A 22,916-nucleotide genomic window follows, 5' to 3' on the forward strand; every position below is an offset into this window, starting at 1 on the left:
AGATAGCGACGGTGGGTGATCCCACTGCCTAAACCACCCGATCTCTAGAACCATCCCAGTCAACTGTCAAGATAGGTAGCCGTGCAGAGAGGGCCATGTGTCAAACCAAATAGCTATAAATAAATATACGCTACATGCTCATAGAAAGAAAACAGTGTATGATATAATGTCTCGAAAGGCATGAGATCTCGTCAGGCGTCGTCATCGCTGATCTCTATCACGGGGACCAGCGGCAGCCGGTCTGCTATCCGCAGCATCGCCTCTCTGGCCATGTGCACGGGGATCGCGATGTTCAGGCTCGAGTCGAGCCACCTGCCCTCCTTGGACATGTTCCACTCGGCAAAGTACCGCGGCTTGGCTCCCGGCCTCGCGGCGTCGATCGTGAGCAGGGTGACGAGGTGCTGCACGACGACGAACCCGTAGAGGATCCGCGGGGGCTCGACGCCCTCGGGCAGCGCGGCGGCGTAGCTCTCGCGGTAGGCGGACGCCCACTGGCTGAAGAAGACCTCGACCCGATCCGCCAGGTCGCCGCCGGCGAGGCGCGTGGCGCTGAACCGCTTGATGGCGATGTTGGACTTGTAGTCGTAGCGGTCCAGGCCGGCGTCCTGCTTGGCCCACTGGAGGTAGCGCCGCAGTTCCTTCTCGATCGTCGGGGCGATCTTCCGCGTCGCTCCCACCTGGCGGAGACCGCTGACTCGAGCCTGCAAGTCGAAGATGCTACGCATTGCCTTTGTTGCTAATGAAAAGAGGAGGGGAGACAGACGTTAGTGAGAGATCCAGGATGAGTGGCGCGTGGGACTGAACAAGAAAGACTCACCTCGAAACTGGCCCGCCTTGTGATGGATGAGGACGGGCTTGCGGTTGCCGGGCTGTGCGAAGATGGCGGGATACAGCATGGGCACGCCGGCGAAGTCCGGCTTCCAGCTAGCGGGCATCAGGGGATAGAAACCTCGCAGGGAGAGTAGCCTATGAAGCCTGGCTTCTTCCTTGGTCCACTGCACGTGCTGCTTCATTGCTCTTTTGGATGCCTCGTACTGGTCGAGTACCTCTGGGTCGATCTCCCAGCCGTCCTCTGCCGGCTCCGGGCTGGCGCTGTGGCTCCCGACTTGGTCGCTTTCTGTGTCCTCTTCGTATTCGTCAGTGCCCATGAGGCCCATAACCTCATCGTCTTCGCTCTCCTCGGCCTCGGATTGCGCATCCGCATCCGCGTCCGCGTCCGCGTCCGCGTCCGCATCTGGCATGTCTTGGTTGTGTTGGGCGATGTCCGGAACCGCATCCAGAAAGCCACTCTCGTCCAACTCCTCCAGCTTGACTGGATCGGCCGCCAGCTCGTCTTCGTCGTCATCGCCGAAGTGCTTGGCTACGGCTATCCGCGAGCACTTGTCCTTTGGCCCGGCTGAAGAGGAAGCTTTCGTAACGCGACCGCTCAGCACGGCGTCGAGGATGCTACCGCGCGGAGCATCTGCTTTCGGGGCTGGGCTCTTGGCCTTTGATCCCCTATACCACCTCGCAAACATTGCGTGGGGGGGATCCAGAGGGAATGAATGGCCTAGGGTACAGTCTGGTGATACCTGTTTTGCCACAGTGTTGTCGTGTACGAGGTCTCGGGATGGATGCTGGGAGTCCGTTCTGGCTGGTGTCTGTCGATATCGTTCTTGAAGAAAGCTGGGCTGGAAGTGAGGAAGAAGTGACGGGCTCTGGGGAGCTATCTCGTCATCTGGTTCTCAGATGGTCTTGGGAAGAGGTTCAGCACAATGTTGCATTGTCACATGTAAAAAGACCAGGCGCGCGAGTCCGCTTTCAAGCGCACGCCTATAAGAGAAAGGAATGAAACAGTAAATAATAGGACAATGAACCTCCCGACTTGCAAGAAGGCTGAATACGGATGTTCGGTCTCAGTCGTGGACAAGACAAAGAAAAGTTGGCAGCAGCCGGTGCATTGTCAATTTGTTTGGCTGTCGGGTGCCCTGGGCTCTGTCTCTCTCCATCGCATCCTGGTAGGTGTAAGTTGGGTAGCCCTGACAACCAAGGCAACAAAGAGGCCGGCCAGGGACGAGAGACCCCTGTCAATAACTGTATCTGCTGGTGTATATCACACGAGAGAAATGGCTCGACAGCAGGGGAAGAGAAGAGATAATGCTGGACTCAAGCCAGGGAGGAGGGAGAGTGGATCTGTGGAAGGAGTTGAGAGAGCTGGCTCTTTCCTGAAGTCTTTTAGAAGTACGAAGCTCAATGATACCTGGACTACAAGTACAGAAGTCCGTTGATGATGTTGGAGTCGCATCGCGTTCTTTGAGTGATCTCCAGCACTGAAAGTACCAATTAACTAGGCCCACCCCCTAATACTTTACCCTAATAGGAAGGGGTATCATTCCGCCAGTCTGCACCCCGCCTCTCCCTGAAGTAGGTAGGTAACTACCTAACTCTAGGTACCGTCCAAAGCTACTTGTAGGTACGTAAACAACACACCAGTGAACGTCATTAACCCTGCAGTCCAACCAGCTGTTCCTCAAGCAAACGCCTGGTCGTAAATTGCCCTCCACTACCTTACTTGACTCTCTTGTGGGTTGGGTCGTCCACCCTGCATATTTCTGCTTTCGCGACGCGCCCAATCTGTCAAAAACTACCCCAGATTTGTGCGCCGTAGAATCAACAGCTTTTGATTTTCCCAATACACCTCTCCCTCATACTATTCCTATCATATGACGGGCAGGCAGGCCTCACCTTGATCGCAAACATCGACTCTTCATCCATTGACTTTCTGGCAAAATCTCCAACGAATTTAGGGCCTGTCACCCACTCCTTCCTGAACACAAACAAAACCTCATTCCCCGCTGCGCTGCGCTGCGCTGCGCATCTCATCCAGTCCCACCTACGCCTATGCGACAGCGCGCAAGTCTTCTCAACTCCTCCCTCCCAGCGCAATGGCCACCGACTACAGCAAGCTGAAGGTCGTTGACCTGAAAGCCCAGCTGAAGCGCCGCGGCCTGCCCCAGGCTGGCCGCAAGGACGAGCTCATCGCTCGTCTCGAAGAGGCAGATGCTGCCCCGGAGGAACCACAGAGCACCGAAGAGCCCGTTTCGCAAACAGCTCAGGCGAGCGAACCATCCCCTGCCGAAGAGCCCGCCGTAGACGAGCCCGCCGCCGATGACGACGACAGGCAAGGAGAGGACGCAGAGGGCGCGATTCACGAACACATCACCACAGACGAAGCGTCCACGCCAAAGGCTTCAGCACAGGTCGCCGAGCCCTCAGCGCCGTCCCAAGCCCCTTCTCAGGCGCCGAGCGCGTCCGCCGAGCCCGAAAGCACACCCGCCACCCTCCCGGCGGCCTCCTCGTCCGAGCTCCTGCAAGACTCGCAGAAGCGCAAACGCCGATCGGCCAGCCCCCCTCCCTCGGGCCACGAAACCCCCCGCAAGCGGGCCCGCGTCAGCGGCGAGTCCGTCGCGGAAGAGCCACAGACGAGCCTCCCCGCGAAGCTGGGCGAGGCAGAAGACGCCAAGATATCAGCGCTCAACGGCGTCGGCGGCAGGCAAGAAACTACCGCGGAGCCAGACGAGCCTCTCGACTACGGCGCCAGCTCCCCCGTGGAACAAGAGCAAGACCAGGAGGCGCGCGAGGCAACACCCACCCCCGCCAGCCACGCCGCTGCGACAGGCGCAAGGGACCGCGAACCGTCGCCGGAGGCCCCCCGCTCCTCCACGGCCACGGAGGTTGAGAGGGACGTAGAACCCGCGATACACCCGGCCACCTCGGCCCTCTACATCAAGAACTTCATGCGGCCCCTCCACAAGCCCGTCGTCGAGCAGTACCTCATCGACCTGGCCAGCCCCGCCGCCGCCGCCGCCGCGGACCCGGACCCAGACGTCGTCGTCGACTTCTTCCTCGACACCATCCGCACGCACGCCTTTGTGCGCTTCGCCAGCGTCGCCGCCGCCTCGCGCGTGCGCACCGCCCTGCACGGCGTCGTCTGGCCCGACGAGCGCAACAGGAAGCCGCTCTGGGCGGACTTTGTCCCGCCCGACGAGATCGCCGGCTGGGTCGACAGGGAGCAGCAGGGCGCCGCCGGCAGCCGCAGCCTCAATAGGTGGGAGGTCGTCTACGAGACGGACGACGGCGGCCGCGGCGGCCGCCGCGTCGTCGCCGTGCTGCGCGAGGCGGGCCTCGACCCTCCTTCCAGCACCAACAACAGCGGAGCCGGCGCGCGGCCGCCCACGGGACCCGCCGCCGCCGCCGCCGCCGCCAGCAGCGGCAAGGTCGACATCCCCACGGGCCCGTCCTCGCGCGTCTACCCGGGCATCGAGGCCGCGCCCTCGGGACCCAGGGGCTACCTCGACCGCAGCAGCCGCGCCCCGGGACCGCCCTCCTCCTCCTCCTCCGGCCGCCAAGCCGGCCCCGGCGGCCCGGAGCAGACGACCCGCGCCCACCCGCCCATCAGCTACCAGCCCGTCTCGGCCGAGGTCGCCAAGCGCCGCGTCGCCCACGTCCACTCCTTCGTGCCGCGCGACCCGCAGCGCCGCGCCCTCGTCGGCCGCGACAAGAACCGCTACACCTTCGAGATGGGCGACAAGTTCGTCGACCGCGGCCCGGAGATGTTTGAGGGCATCCGGCCGCCGCACAGGGAGCGCGAGCGCCGCGCGGCCGGCGGGGCGGCCTTCGGCGGGGGCGGTCGACAGGGAGGTGGCGCGCGGGGCTTCGGTCGCGGTCCCGGATCATCGCGGTACGACGATTACCGGCCCCCGCCGCGCCGCTACGAACAGTATCGCGGTGGCGGTGGGCGGGATGACTACAGAGACCGGCGTTATTGATTATGTACCTACGGTTTGTCGGATGATTGGCAGTCTTGTAGTGGGAACTGACTACAAGAAAGGAATGCATATGTCTCTCTCTGTGTGTGTGTACAACCAAAGGCGGCAATGCCTCTGTTACGATTAGAATGGCTTGGCTTGGCTTGGCTTGGCGAGCTTGTTGTGTACACCTAGAGTCCAACCAACGATGGGAACTGGGTTAGCTTCATAATAAATACCCCTGAACAAGTCTCCACGACGAGGTTCATCATATGCGCCTTGTAGGGACTGCAATCTGATTCGAGCCTGGGACATATAGACCCGGTAAATACATGGTGATAACTCAACTCCAGCCTAGAAAGAGCGAATTCATCCCTCCCAAACAACGCAAACCAAAACACCTCATAAAAGGTCCATTCCCAAGATGTATTCTCATTGTCTCAGATAAAGAAATGATGGGCATGAATCAAGCCACCGAGGCAAGGCGAGTCGGCTCGACACCAACACGCTCCTTGCTGAGAATGTCGAGAAGCAGCTGGGAGGGCCGGTTGTCCTTGTAGACCTTTTGGGTGTCCTTGTACATCTTGACATTGGCGAGGTACTTGTCGAACAGGAAAGCGCTGTCCATCGGGCCACCCTTGGCCTCAGGGTGGAATTGAGTCGAGAAGATGGGGCGAGTCTTGTGCGTCATGCCCTCGTTGCTTCCGTCGTTCAGGTTGACAAAGTACTCCTTGAAATCGCTGGGCAGGGTGCTAGCATCAACAGCATAGCCGTGGTTCTGGCTGGTGATGTGGCATTGGCCAGTGGTCAACTATGCAGAAGGGGTCAGTCAGCGCAAGATGCATCAGAATGCTAGAATATCGACTCATCACTTACGTCAAGGGAAGGGATGTTGTGCGCCCGGTTTCCGTACTTGAGCTTGATGGTACGAGCACCGGATGCCAAAGCCAACAACTGGTGACCCAGGCAGATACCCATGACGGGCACAGGGGAGTCATCCATCAACCGGCGAAGGTTGTAGATAGTGTCCTGGCAGTGAGTGGGGTCACCAGGACCGTTGGAGATGAAGACGCCATCGAAGTTGTCGGCAACCTTGTGGATGGGGTAGTTGAATGGGAAGACAGTGACCGAAGCGCCGCGGTTAACGAGGCTTCGCAGAATGTTCTCCTTGACACCGCAGTCCAGCAGGGCAATGTGGAAGGTGGCACCGGGGGACTCGACAACGAAGGGGGCCTTGGTGCTGACATGCTTGACCAGGTTGATCTGGCCAGGGTCGACGAAGCTCTCATCTTCATCGGCATCGTACTCATCTCCAATAGAGATCCTAGCAAGGGAAGAACCCTGCTCACGAAGGTAGGTAACGATCGCCCGCGTATCGACCCCCGAGATGGCCGGGATACCCTCGCGGGCACACCACTGGCCGAGGCTCTCGACGGCAGTCCAGTGGCTGTATCGCTCGGCCACATCCGCAACAACAACACCGGCGCACTGGACATGGGGGGATTCGAAGTACTTGAGCAGGTTGTACTCGTCACGCTCGTTGGAGGGAACTCCATAATTGCCGATGAGAGGCTGGGTGAAGACCAGAATCTGGCCACGATAGGACGGGTCGGTCATGGACTCGGGATAACCGACCAGCGAGGTCGTAAAGACAGCCTCTCCGGAGATGTTGGAGTTGGCACCAAAGGCTCGGCCATGGAAGACAGGGCCATCCTACAAAGAAAGAAGATTTTTGGTCAGTCGACGCTTGGCGACCACCGTTGGCTACAGCGGCCGAGGCGGCGGGGCACGAGAAGGGCCAGAACGGCAACGAACCTTGATGGTGAAGGTGGCATCGAGGTTTGCAACAGGAGCAGTTGCTCGAGACCGAGTGACAGGCATCTTTCTACCCTTGCTGCCGTCGATGGGGAGCTGGCTCACGAATCGCGCCTGGACAAAGCCTCGGCTCACGGCCGAAGGCTTAGCGAGGCGGAGAGCCGCTCGGGAGAACATGCTGTTCAGGTTGAGGGTGGTTATGAAAGAGGTAGGAGGCGGGAGTAGGTTGGGATAAAGCTCTTAGGGTGAGAGAGCCTTCCACAAGTGGTCTGCCGAACCCTGGTTAGTATCGAATGAAGCGGTGAGTCAATCAAGCGTAGCGCGAACACACCTGACAAGTAGTCCTGCAAAAGAGCCATGTTAGCAAATGAAGAGGTGTAGACTGGTCGGAGACGGCAGCGAAGAGATTGGTGAAGCCATTGACTCTTGTTTGGCTTCGTGTGATGCACGATCCCGCCTCCCTCAAGGAAGGCGAGCGATGATAGCGAGGGCAATATGTGTATGGTGGGGTACCAGGCATTGACTGCGGAGGGTCACAACGCACCTGAGAGGTAAAAACTGACGGGCGCCCGTTCATAAGCGCTGCTGTAAGAGGAAATCTATTCCAATGCCAAAGATGAATAGAAGTTCATTAAGGAGGATGCGGTTGAAGAGAGAAGTTTTCTCGTGCGATGATAGCGCGATGTCGACTTGGTGGACTCAGGTGTTTGCAGGACTTGTGTGGTTGAAAAGAGGAAGAGGACCGAAACGGTGAGAGAAATTTCGGCGAGGCTTTGCATTGGGTTGGGTCCCTGAAGGAAATTTTCCAGGGCCTCATTGGGTGGGGGTTTTGGAGCTAGAAGCTCTATCTTTTTGGGGCCTTTCCATCAAATGGCGGCCCCCCGGAGCTCCGCCGATATCGAAGCTTGCTTTGATGACTCGACCCCTACCCAATCAGCATTTTCCCACACCACCAATCGGGTGGCCGATCTGAAGGCTTGCAGATCCGACTACGTACTTGTACAAGTGCAGTGAGACGAAGGACTGCATAGGGAGAGAGATAAATAATATGGGTGTGCGGCCCCAACAGAACCTTGGAAATGACCAGTCCACAGGCCATCCATGAATTTCATGTGATGTCAGATCCAACTACCAGAGGTCAAGATTTGCCTGCACCCGGTTTGACTTCTCTATGTGACAACTACTTGCGTAGGTTGGGACCTGCACGCACACATGATTCTACCTTGAAAACGCCTCATTGAATATGATCTCATGCAGCCATGCATCTTCGACAGTAACTAGCGTCGTTCCCAGATCAAAGTGCACTAGTAGTCAGTCTCTGAATTTGTAAACTCTCAACACGTCACATCATTTTGAAAGTTGCACAATAATCTTCTATATGATACTATACAACCGAGAAGCCCCTTCCCGTGGCCAAGTCTTCCATCTAGATAGCACCGAGCTCCTTCAGCTTGGAAATGAGACCGTCCACATCCTCAACCTTGCCACCGCCCTGCCGGGGAGCAGGCTCTGTATTGCGCGGTCAGTTTCGAGATCTCAACCAGATAGACCAGAGCTTCGGTGAGGGTGAGTCAAGAGAGCTAGACATACCTGTAACCTTGAGCACCTTCAACCTCTTGTCCGTCGTGATGCCAAAGTCGGCCAGCTTCTTCTTCTCCATCGGCTTCTTCTTGGCCTTCATGATGTTGGGCAGGCTCGCGTAGCGGGGCTCGTTGAGCCGCAGGTCCGTCGTGATGATCATGGGCAGCTTGGCCCGCAGCGTCTGCACGCCGCCGTCGACCTCGCACGTCACGCTGACGCTGTCGCCCTCGCCGAACTCGACCCTGGACGCCTGCGTCGCCTGCGGCCAGCCCAGCAGGCCCGCCAGCATCTGGCCCGTCTGCGCCGCGTCGTCGTCGATGCTCTGCTTGCCCAGCACCACCAGGTTGCTCCTCTGCTCCTCGACCGCCTTCTGCAGCATCTTGGCCACGCTCAGCGGCTCGAGCTCCTCGCCCTCCTTCATCTCCACGTGGATGCCCCGGTCCGCGCCCATGGCCATGGCCGTCCGCAGCACGTCCTGCGCCTTGGTCGGCCCCGCGGAAATGACGCAGATGTCCTCGACGCCGCCCGGCGCCCGCTTCTTCTCGCGGATGCGCACCGACTCCTCAACCGACAGCTCGTCGAAGGGGTTCATGCTGTGCTTGACGCCGGCCGTCTCGACGGCCGTCTGCGCCTTGTTGACTCGCGGCTTGACCTGGAGCAGAGGATTGAAAGTGTCAGCAATGGGCTTCGAGATGGACCAGCCTGCTCTATTTCCTCCGAGCCGCAAGAAATTGACTTACGGCATAGTCAATGACCCGCTTGACGGGAACGAGGATACGTAGGGCAGACATGGTGTCGTCTGGGGGTTCAATGGCTGAGAGTTCAGGTGAGCAATGTGCCAAACCTCTAAGCCGTCATATAGCTGCGACCCTGCTGAATGCCACGGGCGATACCGGCTATGGGCGGGTTTCGACCTCGGCCCTCCTAACCCCACGTCTAACCGCAGGTCACGTGCAGCCGTGGGAGTCACTCGACCGCCAAGAAATCCTGTACAGGTCCAAACGAGATTCTGTATTGTGCCCGGATTCAGTCCTGCAGCGGACTGCAAAAGTTGATAGGTGCACCGCTTTACTTTTGCGACTACGGCCCAAGCAGCGTCGGTCAGGTCGTCGTCTAACATATATGTCCACGATGCCTGGCAACAGTCTTGGCCAGACGCTTATTAATGGACAGACATCTGGACCGACGGTTGGTTGAAATGGAGTTGGAGGAATTACATGCAAGGGTCGTGAAATCCCTGTGTCTATCAAAACTCGCTGTATTCTTTTCCTTCTTAACGCAAAGCAGCCGCCTTTTGCTCAACTCCACGCTGCTCAATAGATGTGTATTCTTTGAAATCTTAGACATTTGAATGACCGCTTCTGTCGGTATCACCAGTCATCCCACTCATCCTTGCCCTTCTTGGTTGCCGGTGCTGCACCCCCGGCGCCAGGCTTCATGGCTGCCGTACCAATCGCGCTGCCTCCGGGCCGTTGTTGCTGTTGCTGTTGCTGTTGCTGGTCTGCAATCGACGAGAAGTCATCCCAGAAACCCTTCTTGCTCTCATCGATGGGCACCTGCCGATACTCGTGGTGACCCTGGCCGCCCGGCCCTTCGACGAACCGGGTGAAGCTATCTTGTGCGCTCTTGGCCCCAGACTGGGCTGATCGTGCCACATTGCCACCGACTACACGGGCTTGGGCCGCAAAGTCGGACTCGGCCAGCTATTGTTTCATCATGTTAGTACATTGGGAAGGCATGCATGCAGCAGTGGGCAAGATGGGCATACCTGTTTCGCCGTGGGTTGAATGAAGTCGCTATTCACCGTCTTGGCCGTTTTGGTTACCGTGCTCGTGAACCAGCCAAAGCCTTTGGTGAGCGCAGCCACCGGATCCTTCTGCAGCTCATCGAACCCAGGCATGGCCTGATTGTCGCTTTGCCTAGTCGGTCCAGGCGTGTTGCCAAAGCCGGCGTACTTCCCGCCTTGGCTTGGGTGCAGGTCGTCAGGTCGCATAGCATTGTCGGCGCCCAGACGCGCGAAATACTTATCATCAACTTTGACCTTGCCGCCGCCAGCTCCACCTCCGCTTCCGCTGCTCATGCTCGGGCTTGCCGTCCTACTACCGCCAAGAGGGGTGTTCGATCTCGCTGCGGCAGTCGCAGCCGGCTTTGCAGCCGCAGGTTTCTTTTCTCCCGGCACGTACTCACGCCCCTCGACCTTGGCGCTTAGTCTCTCCTTCCACTCCTCGCCGGCCTCGCCGCTGTATCTCTCCGCGATTGTGGCATCGTCCCACGTCAACCCCCTCATCTTCGTATCTTCGTGGTTCTCAAAGAAGTTGCGCCATCCTTCGTTGCCGCCGAGACGCATGCGCTCAATCTCAACCGCCTTAAACGCGTCCATGGATATCGAGCGCACAAAGGAGATATGCACGCCAAGTCCGCGGTGTACACCGGCACAGGAGAGGCAGATAAAAATGCCAAATTTGGGCGAGGCCCATTGCGGAGATGGCGCGTTGCAATCGCAGCAGATGTTGTTCTTTGATTGCTGGGAGATGGCATGGAGCTGTGAAAGAGGAATAGCAAAAGCTTGTCAGTTGAAGTTGGGGCAAGAGTGTTGTCCCCAGGGCGCCCCGTAAGTCAATCAGGCCCCAAGGTAGAGTCTCACGAACCTTTGACCGAGTTTCTGGGTCGACTTCCCACATGGCTTTGGAGGCCATGTTGGGCAGGTTTGTTAGGAGACTATGAGACGTTGCAGTCTAGGAGTCCTTGGTAGCTCGCTGGATTGATTAAGGGGTCCGGGTATGTGTCGCGTGGCTCTCCGTTTCTGATCAATGTGCTAGAATGCCGGCTGAGAGGCAGATGCAACGCTCGGCTACAGAATGAAGGTCAGAGAAATGCCGTAGAAGGAGCTGGAAGCGGAGCGACACGATAGAGGCTGTCGTACATCTAAAGCGAGGGGGTTGTAGAAAGTCCAGGCCAAGTTGTGCGTCTGGTGTCGTGTGTACTTGTAGTTAGCGCTTTCTGTGGTAGGTAGTGTCCAGGTGTTTCAGTCTTCGACGGAGGGATCCAGGCCCAATATCCAGCTCCAGTGGGGGGGCACCTTCAAGGCGCCATCAACCCAGCTCGCTCACACCTCACAAGAGAGCGCCTAGAACCGCACAGTGGCCACGCACGACATGGCAGACATAATAATCCACCCCTTTCCAAATTATAAAACAAGTTTCCAAAGATATAAAGTACATTACGGTTGGTAGAGAATAGAAAGGCCTTGATATCACCACAAATCAAACGAACCAACAAAGCAAGCATTAATATGATCATAACCATGAGTGTCATTATTGCCAGGCCTATATTTCTTGTGTCTCTTCCATGTGATGAAAACAAAAAGACTTTTCCCATTCCCCAGATCCTTTTTTGTGCCCGGAAAGCAGCTAGTGTACAAACCGGAAAATGCGACTTGGAGAGAAAATGGTAAGAAATACAGAGGCAAGAAGTTGAACTGCCCGAGAATTAAGTGTACTTGGTGCGACCACCAGATGGCAGAGAGTAAGGTATCTCCAGTGCCTATGAGCCATGGGTAGCAAGTTAGACGCTAGATACCAGAACCCTCGTCCATCTTGCCGCTGTTGTAGTGAAATTGACCACACCGTAGGTGTGATATCTACCAGAAAGGATAAGAAAGGTCGTCGCAAAATTGTGCCCGATCATGCAAGAGATCTGCGTCCACACAAGTCGATAACGAATGCTACTTCGTCCAAGAGGTCGCACGGCTGCGGACTGCCTCTCCGCGCTGATGTGTTTGGAGATCGTTATCAACCACTAACGGGTGCGACGCCTTTAGGCAGTAGTGGCCGGGGCGGCGGCCTCGGTGCCAGCGGCCTTCTCGGCCTCGTGGGTCTCGCCCTCGGGGGCGTTGGCCTCCTCGTCAGTCTTGTCGGGGCTGTCGATGGCGACCTTGACCGCAATCTCACGTCCCTCGATCTCCTTGCCGTTCATCTCGGCAACGGCCTTCTGTTGCAGCTCCTCAGACGCCAGCGTCACGAAGCCGAAGCCACGGCCCTTGCGAGCCTCACCACGAGCCTGCAGCTTCTTGATCATGAAGCGCGGGATCGGGCGAAGAGCGATCTTGGCAGAGGAGGGCTCATATGCAGCGAAAAGCTCCTTGAGCTATTGTCGAAATGTGTCAGCATGTCTTTTCAAACATTGGTTCATCAGCACGGTGTCTTGACGTACCTTCTCCTCGGTCAGATCGTAAGGAAGGTTGGCAACCATGACCTTGGTCTTGGAGGGAATGCCATCGGCCGGAGGGCCACGCTCACGACGCTCGCGAGGAGCACGGTTTTGGGTTGACTTGTGCTTGCCATCGTGGTCAGCATCGTTCTGGTTGGTGACATCTGTCAAAGGTAGAACCTCTGCGGTGGCTGGGGTGGCAGCCGCAGCAGTCTCGGCGGCACCCTCAGTAGCTGATCCCTCCTTGGCGTCCTACAAAAGAGAGTAGATGGTCAGTGTCGTGTGAGCAAACAATGTGCTGGACGTGGTAGATTGCAACTTACGCCGCTAGCACCGCCACGAGCGCGACCACCGGCACCGCGACCACGGTTGGCACGGCCCCGGCCGCGAGTAGACTGGCGGCGGCGGGTTCCCTCACCCTCGCCATTGGTACCCTCGGCCTTCTCGCCAGCAGGCTCAGGCTTGCGGGCAAGCTGAACCGAGACCTTACGCTCAAGAATCTCCTTGCCCGAAAGCTCGGTGATGGCGCGCTCAGCCTCGCTGGGGGTGGACAGGTCCACGAAGGCGTAGCCGACGGGGCGTTCGGTGCGAGGATTCTTCGGAATAGAGACGGACTCACTGTGAACGGCATGCTCGGTTAGCTTCTTTGCTCGTGTTCCCTCGTGGTATTCGATGGCGGGCATAGTCCAGCATGCTGCCAGGTGAAGGCGGCTAGATTGCAAGACAGGCACACAAGCATCATAGCAGGACAGCCGCTTCCTCCGCCAGAGATGGCGCAACAAACGAAATCTCAGACAGGCAAGAAAGAATGCAGATAACTTACACAAGGTAACCCTTGAAGAATTCCTTCAACTCCCCCTCGGTTGTCGCGTACGCGAGGTTGCCGATGTAGAGGCGGCGGCCCTCAGCGGCGCTGGCAGCGTTGGCTTCGGCCTGAGCGGCCTTGTCATCGTTCTTGCCAGAGATAGAGGTGTTGGCCAGAGTGTTAGCGACGTCGTTGACGGTCTCGGTAACTTTCTCCACGACAGCAGACATGGTGATTGATGGGTTGATGAGTGACGTGAGTGGTGTCGGTAGATCAGGGGTTGACGTTCTTGGGAGGTTCGAAATTGAACTCTGGAACAAGGAGGGGAGAGTTTTTCAGGGTAGCTTCGTGCCCTAGAAATCAGAGGGGATGGACGGAGTTGAGCGTTGTGAAGACGATCTTGTGATGTTGTGGATGAAGATGGGGAAGAAAGAGGAGGGAAGGGGAAAGGAGAGGTGCCAGAGCTGTCGCGCCTGATATTCAAATATTTTTTTTCTGCTGGCAATGCCTGGGGCAATAAGCGAGTGAGTTAGGGAAGGCGTGGTACAAAACAACCGTAGGTGCCACCTAAATTGGAACCCTGGAACCTTTGGGAGGCAGGGGCAGGGGCGCGGCTTATGTACTAGCTGAGAAGGAAGGAACCTGGAATTGTGGGTGCGACCGTGGCGAAGAGCAGGTACCTCGTACAATGGCAGGAACCCCCTGAATCAATTGGATCAATGCTGGGGTGACGCAGAATTTAGGGGGCTTCTCCGTAAGTCTAGCATTCACTCACAGGACGATTTGACAGCTACCTGGGTGACTTGAAACGCCCTCAATGGGTGTTTGCCCCTTGACGACACGATAGAGAGTTAATAGGTTGGCAGCTTCAGGCTACGAAGATGACCGCCACAGCTCATTCACTTCTTTCTCAGATCTGAGACCGTTTGAATCCTTTTGTTGTTTGTGTCGTCCGATGTTGATTTACCTAGGTAGCACCCATTGTTGAACGCACTGCTTTGTTTTCACTCTCTCTCTCCCAACCGACTCGCCAAAGCCAACAAGGTTCGTCCTCGGAGTTAATGGTCAGAAGGTAATTGATATCGAGGTCGGTTCCGTCAACGCCTTCCTCGAATCTTGTCATCGAAGAAAGCACGGGCCTATCAAGCCACCAGCCGCCTCTCTACAGGGACCAGGTCAGGTACATAATGTACAGGAACTTCCTTTGCTTGCCAACAATGCCAAGGTACTGACATTACTTAATTCTCGTCCACAAGCCCACTAACAAGCTCACCCAAGTGGCCCCTGACACGTTGATTAAGGTGCCATCGAATACCACTTAGAACGGACACACCAAGAACTCTCAAAGTCATTCGCGCTCTAGAAGCTAGTAATTGGCAGTCTGGTAGTCTGGCAGTCTGTGGTATCCCGCAATTGTGCTCAAAACGAGCTCAGAACAGAATGAGAGGGTATGGTACTTGAATGTCTGAACCCATATTTGGAGTGGAGTGGGAGACAGTTCTGCCCTTGTTACTTGGTGCGTGATGCATCGACAGGGATGTTTTCGTCATACAGTTCCTTGAACCTCGATTCTGGGCCACCAGAAATTTCCCCGATCTAATTGCGTTTCCATGCGCTTGCATGAACGCAGACATACGAGCGGGACTTCACGTCTGGACCCTTGGCATGGAACAACCCGTGGAAAAGGTGCCTTTCCTCAAGGAAGGGCTTTCACTGGGTTTCCACAGGCACACTGAAGACATTCCCATTCATCCATACCTACATCGAATAAACTCATGCTCCAGGACAGGAGCCACTCGCACTAGGCTTGGGCCTTTTTAGCAGATGGGCTGCCCGTGGTGGGCCAGAGACTAAGGTAGCTCTTCTCCAGCTTTCAGCCTCGCAGTAACCAGGTTGAGAGAACGTCACAGGAGCCGCATTCCGCTGTTGAAAACCCATTGGCAACAAGCCGAGATCGGCGCTAAGGAGGAGTCCACTTCAACAGAGCACCTCGAAGAGATTCAGAATGAGCATTGCCTGTGTTGTACATACACAAGCATTAATCAAAGACACATGATGTCAGCCTGGTGAATTGATATCCAAATATTTGCTATCGGCTTCAAGAGAAAGTCAATCATTTCAAATTTATCTTGTCCCTATTTCCCTGGCTCTCATCTTAAGATATCAGGAAATTAGTCAGAGACGAACCCAAAAAAAATCAGGATCGACTGAAACTCCTTCAAACCTCCGCCTCTTGCATGGTTGACACGAGGGCATCTTCGGTTGGCTCAGGCAAACAACGTGTTTACCCAAGATCCACGTCACTTTGCATCCCAAACACCATATTCAATGATACTCGGGACGGAGAACGAGGGTGGATTACGAGTCGACCAGTAAACCAGGCACTTCCTCTGCGTGGTCATATATCGCAAGTCGAGCCGGAAAGGACTCCCAAGTGCCGCAGTGGCGCCAACCTACATCGCAGTTGGTCTCGCTGAAGGTGGCAGACAGCATTAGCCCTACTGCAACAATGATTGATACCAACACCAGCTTTGCTGCGCTCGCAGTCACAGATCAGCCGCCAGCCTCGAACACCATACAAGATGAACTGCAGGAGAGGAGTCTTCTCATCCTCTATGCATCCGAGACTGGGAATAGTCAAGACATAGCCGAAGAACTGGGGAGAATGGCCCGGCGATTGCACTTCCACACAGACGTCGAGGAGATGAACGATGTCACAACAAACATGGTAAGTCGATGCTCTGTTTGATTTTACTGACTGGCCTGTGTTTGGTGAGAGCAACACACATATCCAACCCGCCCACTTTGTTTTCCTTGGGTGGTTTGTCACTGCCAGTTCCCGCTCGGTGGCTTCCTACCTCCACGTTCTCACATCCACCTCACTTTCAGCTCCAGTCCCTGCTCATCTTGCCATACTCCACATCTCTTCTGTTTGCTGCACTTCAACCCGCCCGCACGCCACAGCTACCTACTTCCTCCCTCAACCTGATCATCTTGTCACTGACGCACTGCTGGTAGAGGAGTGACCTGGTACACCGCAACCTGGTCATCTTTGTCGTCTCCACCACTGGACAAGGAGAGTTCCCCAAGAATTCTTCCAAGTTTTGGAAGAGCCTCTTGAGAAAGAAACTCCCACCAAACTACCTGGAAGGGGTCAACTTTGCGTTACTGGGCCTGGGGGACAGCTCATACAGAGAGTGAGTACTGCCAAACCTCCTCACGATTCGTGGGTCACCCAACTAAGCAGGCCGATAATATGTCAGGTTCAATTTCGCAGCGTTGAAGCTGAGAAGAAGATTGATTCAGCTTGGCGCAGAGCAAGTGTTTGAGCACGGTGAAGCAGATGAGCGACATGACTACGGGTAAGTCCATTTTGTGCTGGTTTCTTTTGGCCCCGGTAACTGCCAGTTCTTTCGGTCTGGACATCCACTAACAAGCGCATAGAGCTGACAGTATCTATCTGCCCTGGGCTGAGAAACTGAAGACATATTTACAATCGCATTATCCTCTGCCTGAGACACTCCTGCCGATACCAGAAGACGCACCGCTTCCGCCAAAATACGTCTTGCGACTGAGGCCAACCATGGCGCATTCGACCAAGCAAATGGGTGCCACCACATCACCAGCAACGGATGACGAGGTCTTCCTTGCAAACCGTGATAAGAGTGCTGTTCTATCCCACATTGACGACCCCAGAACACCCCAAGAACAGTTCCAGGCCGATTGGGAGCGCTCGCATGGTTCCTCCACCAATGTTGCCCATTTCGCCCGACTCGACGAATTGCAATCCGACCTTGCATTGGGTGGTAGACGAGTGGACCTGCTCGACAAGGACAATGTTCTCAAAGATCATCCTTCTAAATATCTCCTCCACAAGTCACCACCCACCCCTCGAAACGGCTTGGACCACAGACTGCTGCCCATCCCAGGCGGTCTTATAGCCGAAGTGACCGAGAATCGGCGAACGACTCCCACAGAACACTGGCAAGATGTTCGCCATCTGCAGCTCCTGGTCGAAAATCCGGAGGATGACAAGGATCTGATCCCCTTCCCAGGAGCAACGGTCACCATATACCCCAAAAATTTCCCCGATGACGTGAGTAACCTCATCGATCTGATGGGCTGGGCGGGTGTCGCAGATACACCAGTCGAGTTCGACCTCCTTTCGCACAGTCCATCCCCCGACAAGACGACGCTGGGGGTGATGCCGAGAAACCTCATTCCACCACCCCACGCCACCATTCGTGATCTGTTGACGCATAATCTGGATATCACCTCCGTGCCGCGTCGGACCTTCATCGAGAAGATCTCTCACCTGGCGACGAATCCGTTGGAGAAGGAGCGCCTGGCCGAGCTGGTCAATCCGGACAATTCTCAAGAGTTCTATGACTATACCTCGCGCCCCCGCCGGACTATACTCGAGCTCCTGCACGACTTCCCATCGGTCAAGATACCTTTCTACGAGATCCCCGATTTCTTCCCCATTATTCGGGGACGGGAGTTCAGCATTGCCAACGGTGGTGACCATCTCGTCGCTGCACCGCCTGGAACGTTGAACATTGAACTACTAGTCGCCATAGTAGAGTACAAGACCATCATCCGCAAGCCCCGGCAAGGTCTGTGCTCCAGGTACATCCAGGCGCTCTCACCTAACGATCCTATCATGGTGACTCTCAACAGAGGCAAACCGCCCCCTTGTACGGACTCAGATGCCATGCGACCTCTGATCGGCATTGCGACGGGGACGGGCATTGCTCCGATCCGGAGTCTGATCCACTACCGTCACGAGCAGCACAGGCATGCGTCTGTCCTGTTGTTCTTCGGCTGCCGGAGCCGTGATGCAGACTATCATTACGGAGAAGAATGGAAGAGGACTAGTGGGGTCACGCCCATTCCCGCATTCTCTCGAGACCCAAACGCAGTAACCGACTTCCAGACTGCCTCGTACCTGGTTGAGCTGCCGGCGCTGCCTGAAGACTCAAAGGATGGCGACGCGGATCCTCCTCCGTCAATCCTGTCCTCGGACATAATGGCAGTCACACCAACACGTGGCAAGAACTACGTCCAAAACCAGATACGTAGCCATGCCCGGGAGATCTGCAAGTACATTGACCAGGGTGCCATTATCTGCCTGTGTGGCAACAGCGGCAACATGCCCAAAGCCGTTCGCGAGGCGCTGACCGAGGCGCTGGTCACTGGTGGGCTGTGCAAAGGTGCTGCAGAGGCGCATGCCTATGCCAAGCTGCTCTTCAACAACAAGCATCGCTATTGGGAGGAAACGTGGTAGAGCTGCGGCAGTCAGGGGAGGGAAGGGGGGAGTTGAGTCTCAAAGGCTAGCTTCTAGAGCACGGATGGATTTGCATTGATAGAGAGATCTCTTGCGTGGATCTCGAGCATTGAAGAACTTCGGAATACAAAACAAGGCACCATAGCCCATTTGCTCGGTCGTCAGGTCTTGCAACTCACGAGGTCATAGCATGCTGGTCCTAGTGGCTGGCATATATCGTGTTGGGCGTAGCTCGAAGCCTTCGTCCCAGTCATATGTATTGCTTCTATTCCAACAGTAATGTACAGATATATCCTCTCCTCATCAGATGGCTGGTCGAAAAGTACTCGCTCCTGACAAGTGTGTGTGTCCTGTGGCTCCAGCAGGGTATCATAACCATCCCGTATCCCTCCCTCGGCCCTGACTCACACTTCCTTCGCCCGAACGAACAAGGCCAGACGCCGTGTGCCCTGAGACCCGCCCAAAACAAATTCCCTTCCACCCGTTTCCGCTGTTCACATGTCGTTCCCGCCAAAAGGAAAAAAAAAGATGTAATAGTTCCCGCCATGTTGGCCTTCGAAATGCCCACATGATGATACATGTCTGTTCATAGACAAAAAAGAAAATGGATAAAAATAAAAGTACGAGCTTTTAGAAAAGAAGGCCCAAGATCCGAACGCCGATGGCTATGCATGTGAAAAATAGAGAAAGGCCCCAGGCGGGGCGGAGCGACGCGCCGGCGTCCTTCTTGTCGCCCGTCTGCTGCGCCTGGCCCGCGCCCGCGGCGGCGCCGGCCATGGGCGTGATGGTCATGGTGGGGCCGAAGGGGTACGGCAGGGTCAGCGTCGAGATGACGACGCCCTCGGGCCCGATGGTGATGGTCTCGCCCCCGACGACGGTGGTCGTCAGCGGGGCGCCCGGTCCGACGGTGTAGGTGACCTCGCGGATGACGACGACGGACACGCCGATCTCGGTGATGGTGGCGCCGCCGACGATCTCGTACTCGGTCCCCGTCATGCGCGCGCTGGGCCCGCCGACGGCCGTGCCGTGCAGCGTGACGCCCATGGGCCCGATGGTGAAGGTGTCGTCGTCGACGGCCGTGACCTTGGGCGGCCTGCCGGGCCCGTAGGTCAGGGTCTGGCCCTCGACGACGACGACCGACTGGCCGACGGCCGTGAGGAGCTCCCCTCCCGCGATGAAGACCGAGGTCTGCAGCGGCGACGTCGTGACGTTGATCGTCTTGGTGGCGACCATGACGCCGCTGGGGCCGAGCGTGACGGTCCGGCCGCGGATGACCGTCGTCGACGCGGTCGCCGGGATCGTCATTGTCGTGCCGTCGATGACGGCGAGGGTCTTGTTGACGACGACGCTGAGGCCGTCGATGACCGTGCTGACGGGGGTAGGGGCGAAGACGCCCCCGACCGACGCCGGCCGCTCGATGGTGGTGCCCAGCCCGATCACCGCGCTGGGGTTGATGGTGAAGACGTTGCCGTCCACCGTGACGACCTGTTCCCCGGCGTTGGGGCCATTCGTAAATGTATAGCCATCGATGATTACGGCCGTGGGCTTGATCGCTAGCGTGGCCGGCTTCACGGGTTCGAAGTTCGCGCCTGGAATGCTGGACCCGCCACTGGACCCTGGCCCGGACCCGGATCCTCCTCCTGAATTACCGTTGTCTCCACCACCTCTGTTACCGCCATTTCCTCCGTTCCCTCCATTCCCTCCGTTCCCTCCGTCTCCGCCGCCATATGCTGGTGGCCGATTCTGCGGGCCATCTCCGGGCCCAACTGTTTGATGGTCATTCTTGTTTGTGTCGAATCCTCCGTACCCCGGCGTGCTGATCGTGGTGAACACCACGGCCGGATTTTTCGCGGTGATGAGGACCACCGTCGGCTGGCTCATAGACGGCGCGGCGGAATACGCAACGGTCGAGGTCGAGGGGGCGTAGCTGTATGTCGAGACGGTGGTCTCGCAGTACTTGTACTCGCTGGCCGTGCCGGTGGAGGTACAGCGCGACATGGTCATCTGCTGTGGAACCTTGGCATCGATACATGATGTCGTCGGTGCAGGTGCCTCTGTCGGGTAAGGGGCGGTGTATTTGCTAGGGTCTCCGGTCCAGGTGACCGTGGATGTATATACCGTCGAGTAACTGGTTGCGGCAGCCTTGCTCCTGTCAGATGCCTGGCAGTAGCTGACGGCTGGTGCTGTCGGGTCCGAGACGGGCTGCCAACCGCCTGTCCAGGTCTCGTTCGCAAAGGAATGCGAAGAGTAGCCGAGCGTGGTGTTGGTGTTCCTCGTCGTGTTATACCTGGTTCGGCTGTAGGCCTCTGATATGCTGGACATGTCTAGAGTTGTGATGGAAGTCACGGCGTGCGGGAAAGGTGCTGACGAGCTGGTCCGAGTGATCACCACTGTCCCAGCCGAGGTGGACCCGCCGTTGGGCTGGCCGGGTAGCTGGGGAGGGGAGGCCTTCGGGGCGGGTGCTATGACAGGAGGCGGTCTCCTTGTGACTGTAGGTTGAAAGATAGTGGATTGTGAAGAGTTGGTAAACTGTGTGTTTGCACCATCGGCGGGAGGAGCGAGGATGGCGGACCCGGAGCTGGGTGTCACCGACGAGAGCGAGGGCTGAGGCTGATTGGGACTTCCAACATCAGTGCGGATCGTGGCCCCTCCAGAAGCAAATATCGGCGGGTACGGATACTCGTCAGTCGTCGAGGGCGTTACCGATGGCGCGGGATTCCGCAAGCCGGAGAGTCTTTGGGGCAGTGAACTCGGTGCCGACCTGAATGTTGGCGTGTCCGGTATTGAAGTTGCTGGCTGTGATGTCCCATCTGGGCTCGTTGTGACGCTGGGTGCTGTCCCAGGCTCGGTCCCGTTGGCTCTCGCAACCGCTTTGTGAAACCGGCCGGCCCTTCCATCTACTACCACTTGTCAGACAGAGACTCGAGCATGAGCTACGATGACTATGAAGTCAGTACATACCTCCATGGAAGAATCCATGGCAGTTCGACGCAGCTGCCAAGGACAGCAGCGTCCACCGTACGGCCACCATCACGCGGGCGAGGACGAGTGGCCGCCCCCCAGAGTTGCTTTGCGAGTTTACGACAGTTGAGCTTGGCACATTTGGATAGCGAGTGAGAGAGCCCTTTCCTCTGTTGACTCCTGGACAGTCCTCGCAAGCAATGTCTTTGACATTGAAAGGAGAGAGGGAAAAGACTTCCAAAATGTCCTAGGGCAAGTCAAGTTGTGGCATCAATAACGAGTGAGTGGGTGTATCTCAACTAGGAAGGAAACGGACACCACGAGGGGTTAATATCAGATCAAGCAGCAGGTCTTAATTGAGCCAAGCACAGAGAAATTTCCGTGCAACCCATCCAATGTACCACTCTATTTGCTGTGGCTCCCGGTCTGGACGTAGGTACTCCGTACTCTCTGGGACCCGTACAGTTACCACGGCCGGGGCTGCTGGAGGGTGGGTTGTGGAACAACTGGAGTCGAAGCTCGACTGGCGAGTGGCCACGAGCACAAGCCGCGTTGCCTCCTAGCAGGGGTGCTCGCTTTAACATGGCTAATCAGGCCGTGGGCCGTCTTCATTTCAAGACTCGAGAGCAGGGCAGGGGAGCAGCCATGAAAGATCCGGGAGTGATTAGCGTCCACGGTGGGTGGGAGCCATCGATCTCAAAGTGGGAAAGGCTGGGCTTAGCTGGGCCATGGCTTGGTGGGAACCCCTTGTTCATCCGAATGGCCGGGGCTTGGGATAAGCACAACAAGCAGAGCTGACAGGGGGGCACGGGGAGGCAGGGAGGGATGGACGGAGCCAGAGATCCAGGGGCACGTCAGAGGCCCACCCTGGTCTCCAGAAGGTGCCTCGGTGTGCTCGCGTAGCGTTGACAAGCGTCGAGTAGGTGGCTCTGACGACCACAACGAGCTGGTCTCTTGACCAGGGTGTGGATTGGGATGGTGGATTGGGTGGTGGATGGGTGCCAAGGGTGCGCGGCCCCCGACGAGCACGCCGTCGACGGGAGTTGGTCGAGGTGGTACGATGATGATGATCCTCATGTCCTGCTACCTAGACGAGGATTGGAGGCTGGCGGAACATTTCGACGCCACGAGACGATGACTTTTTAAGAAGTACTAGACTAGCCACTCCCGAGACACTGACGGATCAGCCGCACGTCTCTGAATTGAGCGCCCTCGACTCACTCGTCCTTTGAGACGACGGCGGCCGGCAGTAGGTAACTATCACCACAAGCCACCGCCGGCCGCATTCTTGCAGACAGGAGGGGTTTTGTTTTGGAGGATTTGGGGACTCATTTGCTTCTCTCCATCCGGGCTCGAGCAATGTGGGTGATCTCCTCAAAGGCTGAGCAGAATTCAGAAAAACCCGGGCGAATTTCTCAAAGTGGTACCCATGACCCAGGAGAAATAGACTTTTTCGCAGTCAGAACTCTTA

The 22,916-nt window shown here is 56.9% G+C and overlaps 8 protein-coding genes across 8 annotated transcripts; 2 read left to right on the forward strand and 6 right to left on the reverse strand.

The window, feature by feature from the left end:
- Window positions 1-191: 191 nt before the first annotated feature.
- On the reverse strand, window positions 192-1,517 carry E0L32_005571 (uncharacterized protein; the record flags this gene model as incomplete). The annotated part of the gene is made up of 2 exons (XM_031140107.1): window positions 192-736; window positions 818-1,517. 2 exons carry the CDS (start codon window positions 1,515-1,517, stop codon window positions 192-194), a joined length of 1,245 nt encoding a protein of 414 aa, XP_030996086.1.
- Window positions 1,518-2,924: 1,407 nt separating this feature from the next.
- Window positions 2,925-4,808, forward strand: E0L32_005572 (uncharacterized protein; the record flags this gene model as incomplete). Its single annotated transcript, XM_031140108.1, has 1 exon — window positions 2,925-4,808. The coding sequence occupies one exon, from the start codon at window positions 2,925-2,927 to the stop codon at window positions 4,806-4,808; it is 1,884 nt and encodes a 627-aa protein (XP_030996087.1).
- Window positions 4,809-5,253: 445 nt separating this feature from the next.
- E0L32_005573 (uncharacterized protein) lies at window positions 5,254-6,779 on the reverse strand (the record flags this gene model as incomplete). The annotated part of the gene is made up of 3 exons (XM_031140109.1): window positions 5,254-5,598; window positions 5,664-6,500; window positions 6,603-6,779. The coding sequence occupies 3 exons, from the start codon at window positions 6,777-6,779 to the stop codon at window positions 5,254-5,256; spliced, it is 1,359 nt and encodes a 452-aa protein (XP_030996088.1).
- Window positions 6,780-8,028: 1,249 nt separating this feature from the next.
- Window positions 8,029-8,974, reverse strand: E0L32_005574 (uncharacterized protein; the record flags this gene model as incomplete). The annotated part of the gene is made up of 3 exons (XM_031140110.1): window positions 8,029-8,111; window positions 8,193-8,835; window positions 8,924-8,974. The coding sequence occupies 3 exons, from the start codon at window positions 8,972-8,974 to the stop codon at window positions 8,029-8,031; spliced, it is 777 nt and encodes a 258-aa protein (XP_030996089.1).
- Window positions 8,975-9,553: 579 nt separating this feature from the next.
- On the reverse strand, window positions 9,554-10,879 carry E0L32_005575 (uncharacterized protein; the record flags this gene model as incomplete). The annotated part of the gene is made up of 3 exons (XM_031140111.1): window positions 9,554-9,886; window positions 9,952-10,725; window positions 10,832-10,879. 3 exons carry the CDS (start codon window positions 10,877-10,879, stop codon window positions 9,554-9,556), a joined length of 1,155 nt encoding a protein of 384 aa, XP_030996090.1.
- A 1,120-nt stretch (window positions 10,880-11,999) lies between these two features.
- On the reverse strand, window positions 12,000-13,427 carry E0L32_005576 (uncharacterized protein; the record flags this gene model as incomplete). The annotated part of the gene is made up of 4 exons (XM_031140112.1): window positions 12,000-12,329; window positions 12,396-12,644; window positions 12,716-13,103; window positions 13,216-13,427. 4 exons carry the CDS (start codon window positions 13,425-13,427, stop codon window positions 12,000-12,002), a joined length of 1,179 nt encoding a protein of 392 aa, XP_030996091.1.
- A 2,279-nt stretch (window positions 13,428-15,706) lies between these two features.
- Window positions 15,707-18,484, forward strand: E0L32_005577 (uncharacterized protein; the record flags this gene model as incomplete). Its single annotated transcript, XM_031140114.1, has 4 exons — window positions 15,707-15,925; window positions 16,216-16,394; window positions 16,461-16,559; window positions 16,642-18,484. The coding sequence occupies 4 exons, from the start codon at window positions 15,707-15,709 to the stop codon at window positions 18,482-18,484; spliced, it is 2,340 nt and encodes a 779-aa protein (XP_030996092.1).
- Window positions 18,485-19,114: 630 nt separating this feature from the next.
- On the reverse strand, window positions 19,115-22,029 carry E0L32_005578 (uncharacterized protein; the record flags this gene model as incomplete). The annotated part of the gene is made up of 3 exons (XM_031140115.1): window positions 19,115-21,384; window positions 21,446-21,692; window positions 21,847-22,029. The coding sequence occupies 3 exons, from the start codon at window positions 22,027-22,029 to the stop codon at window positions 19,115-19,117; spliced, it is 2,700 nt and encodes an 899-aa protein (XP_030996093.1).
- Between the last annotated feature and the right edge of the window lie 887 nt (window positions 22,030-22,916).

This window comes from Thyridium curvatum (assembly GCF_004353045.1).
Source record: "Thyridium curvatum strain D216 chromosome Unknown NODE_29_length_410198_cov_82.451705, whole genome shotgun sequence".
Taxonomy (NCBI): domain Eukaryota; kingdom Fungi; phylum Ascomycota; class Sordariomycetes; order Thyridiales; family Thyridiaceae; genus Thyridium; species Thyridium curvatum.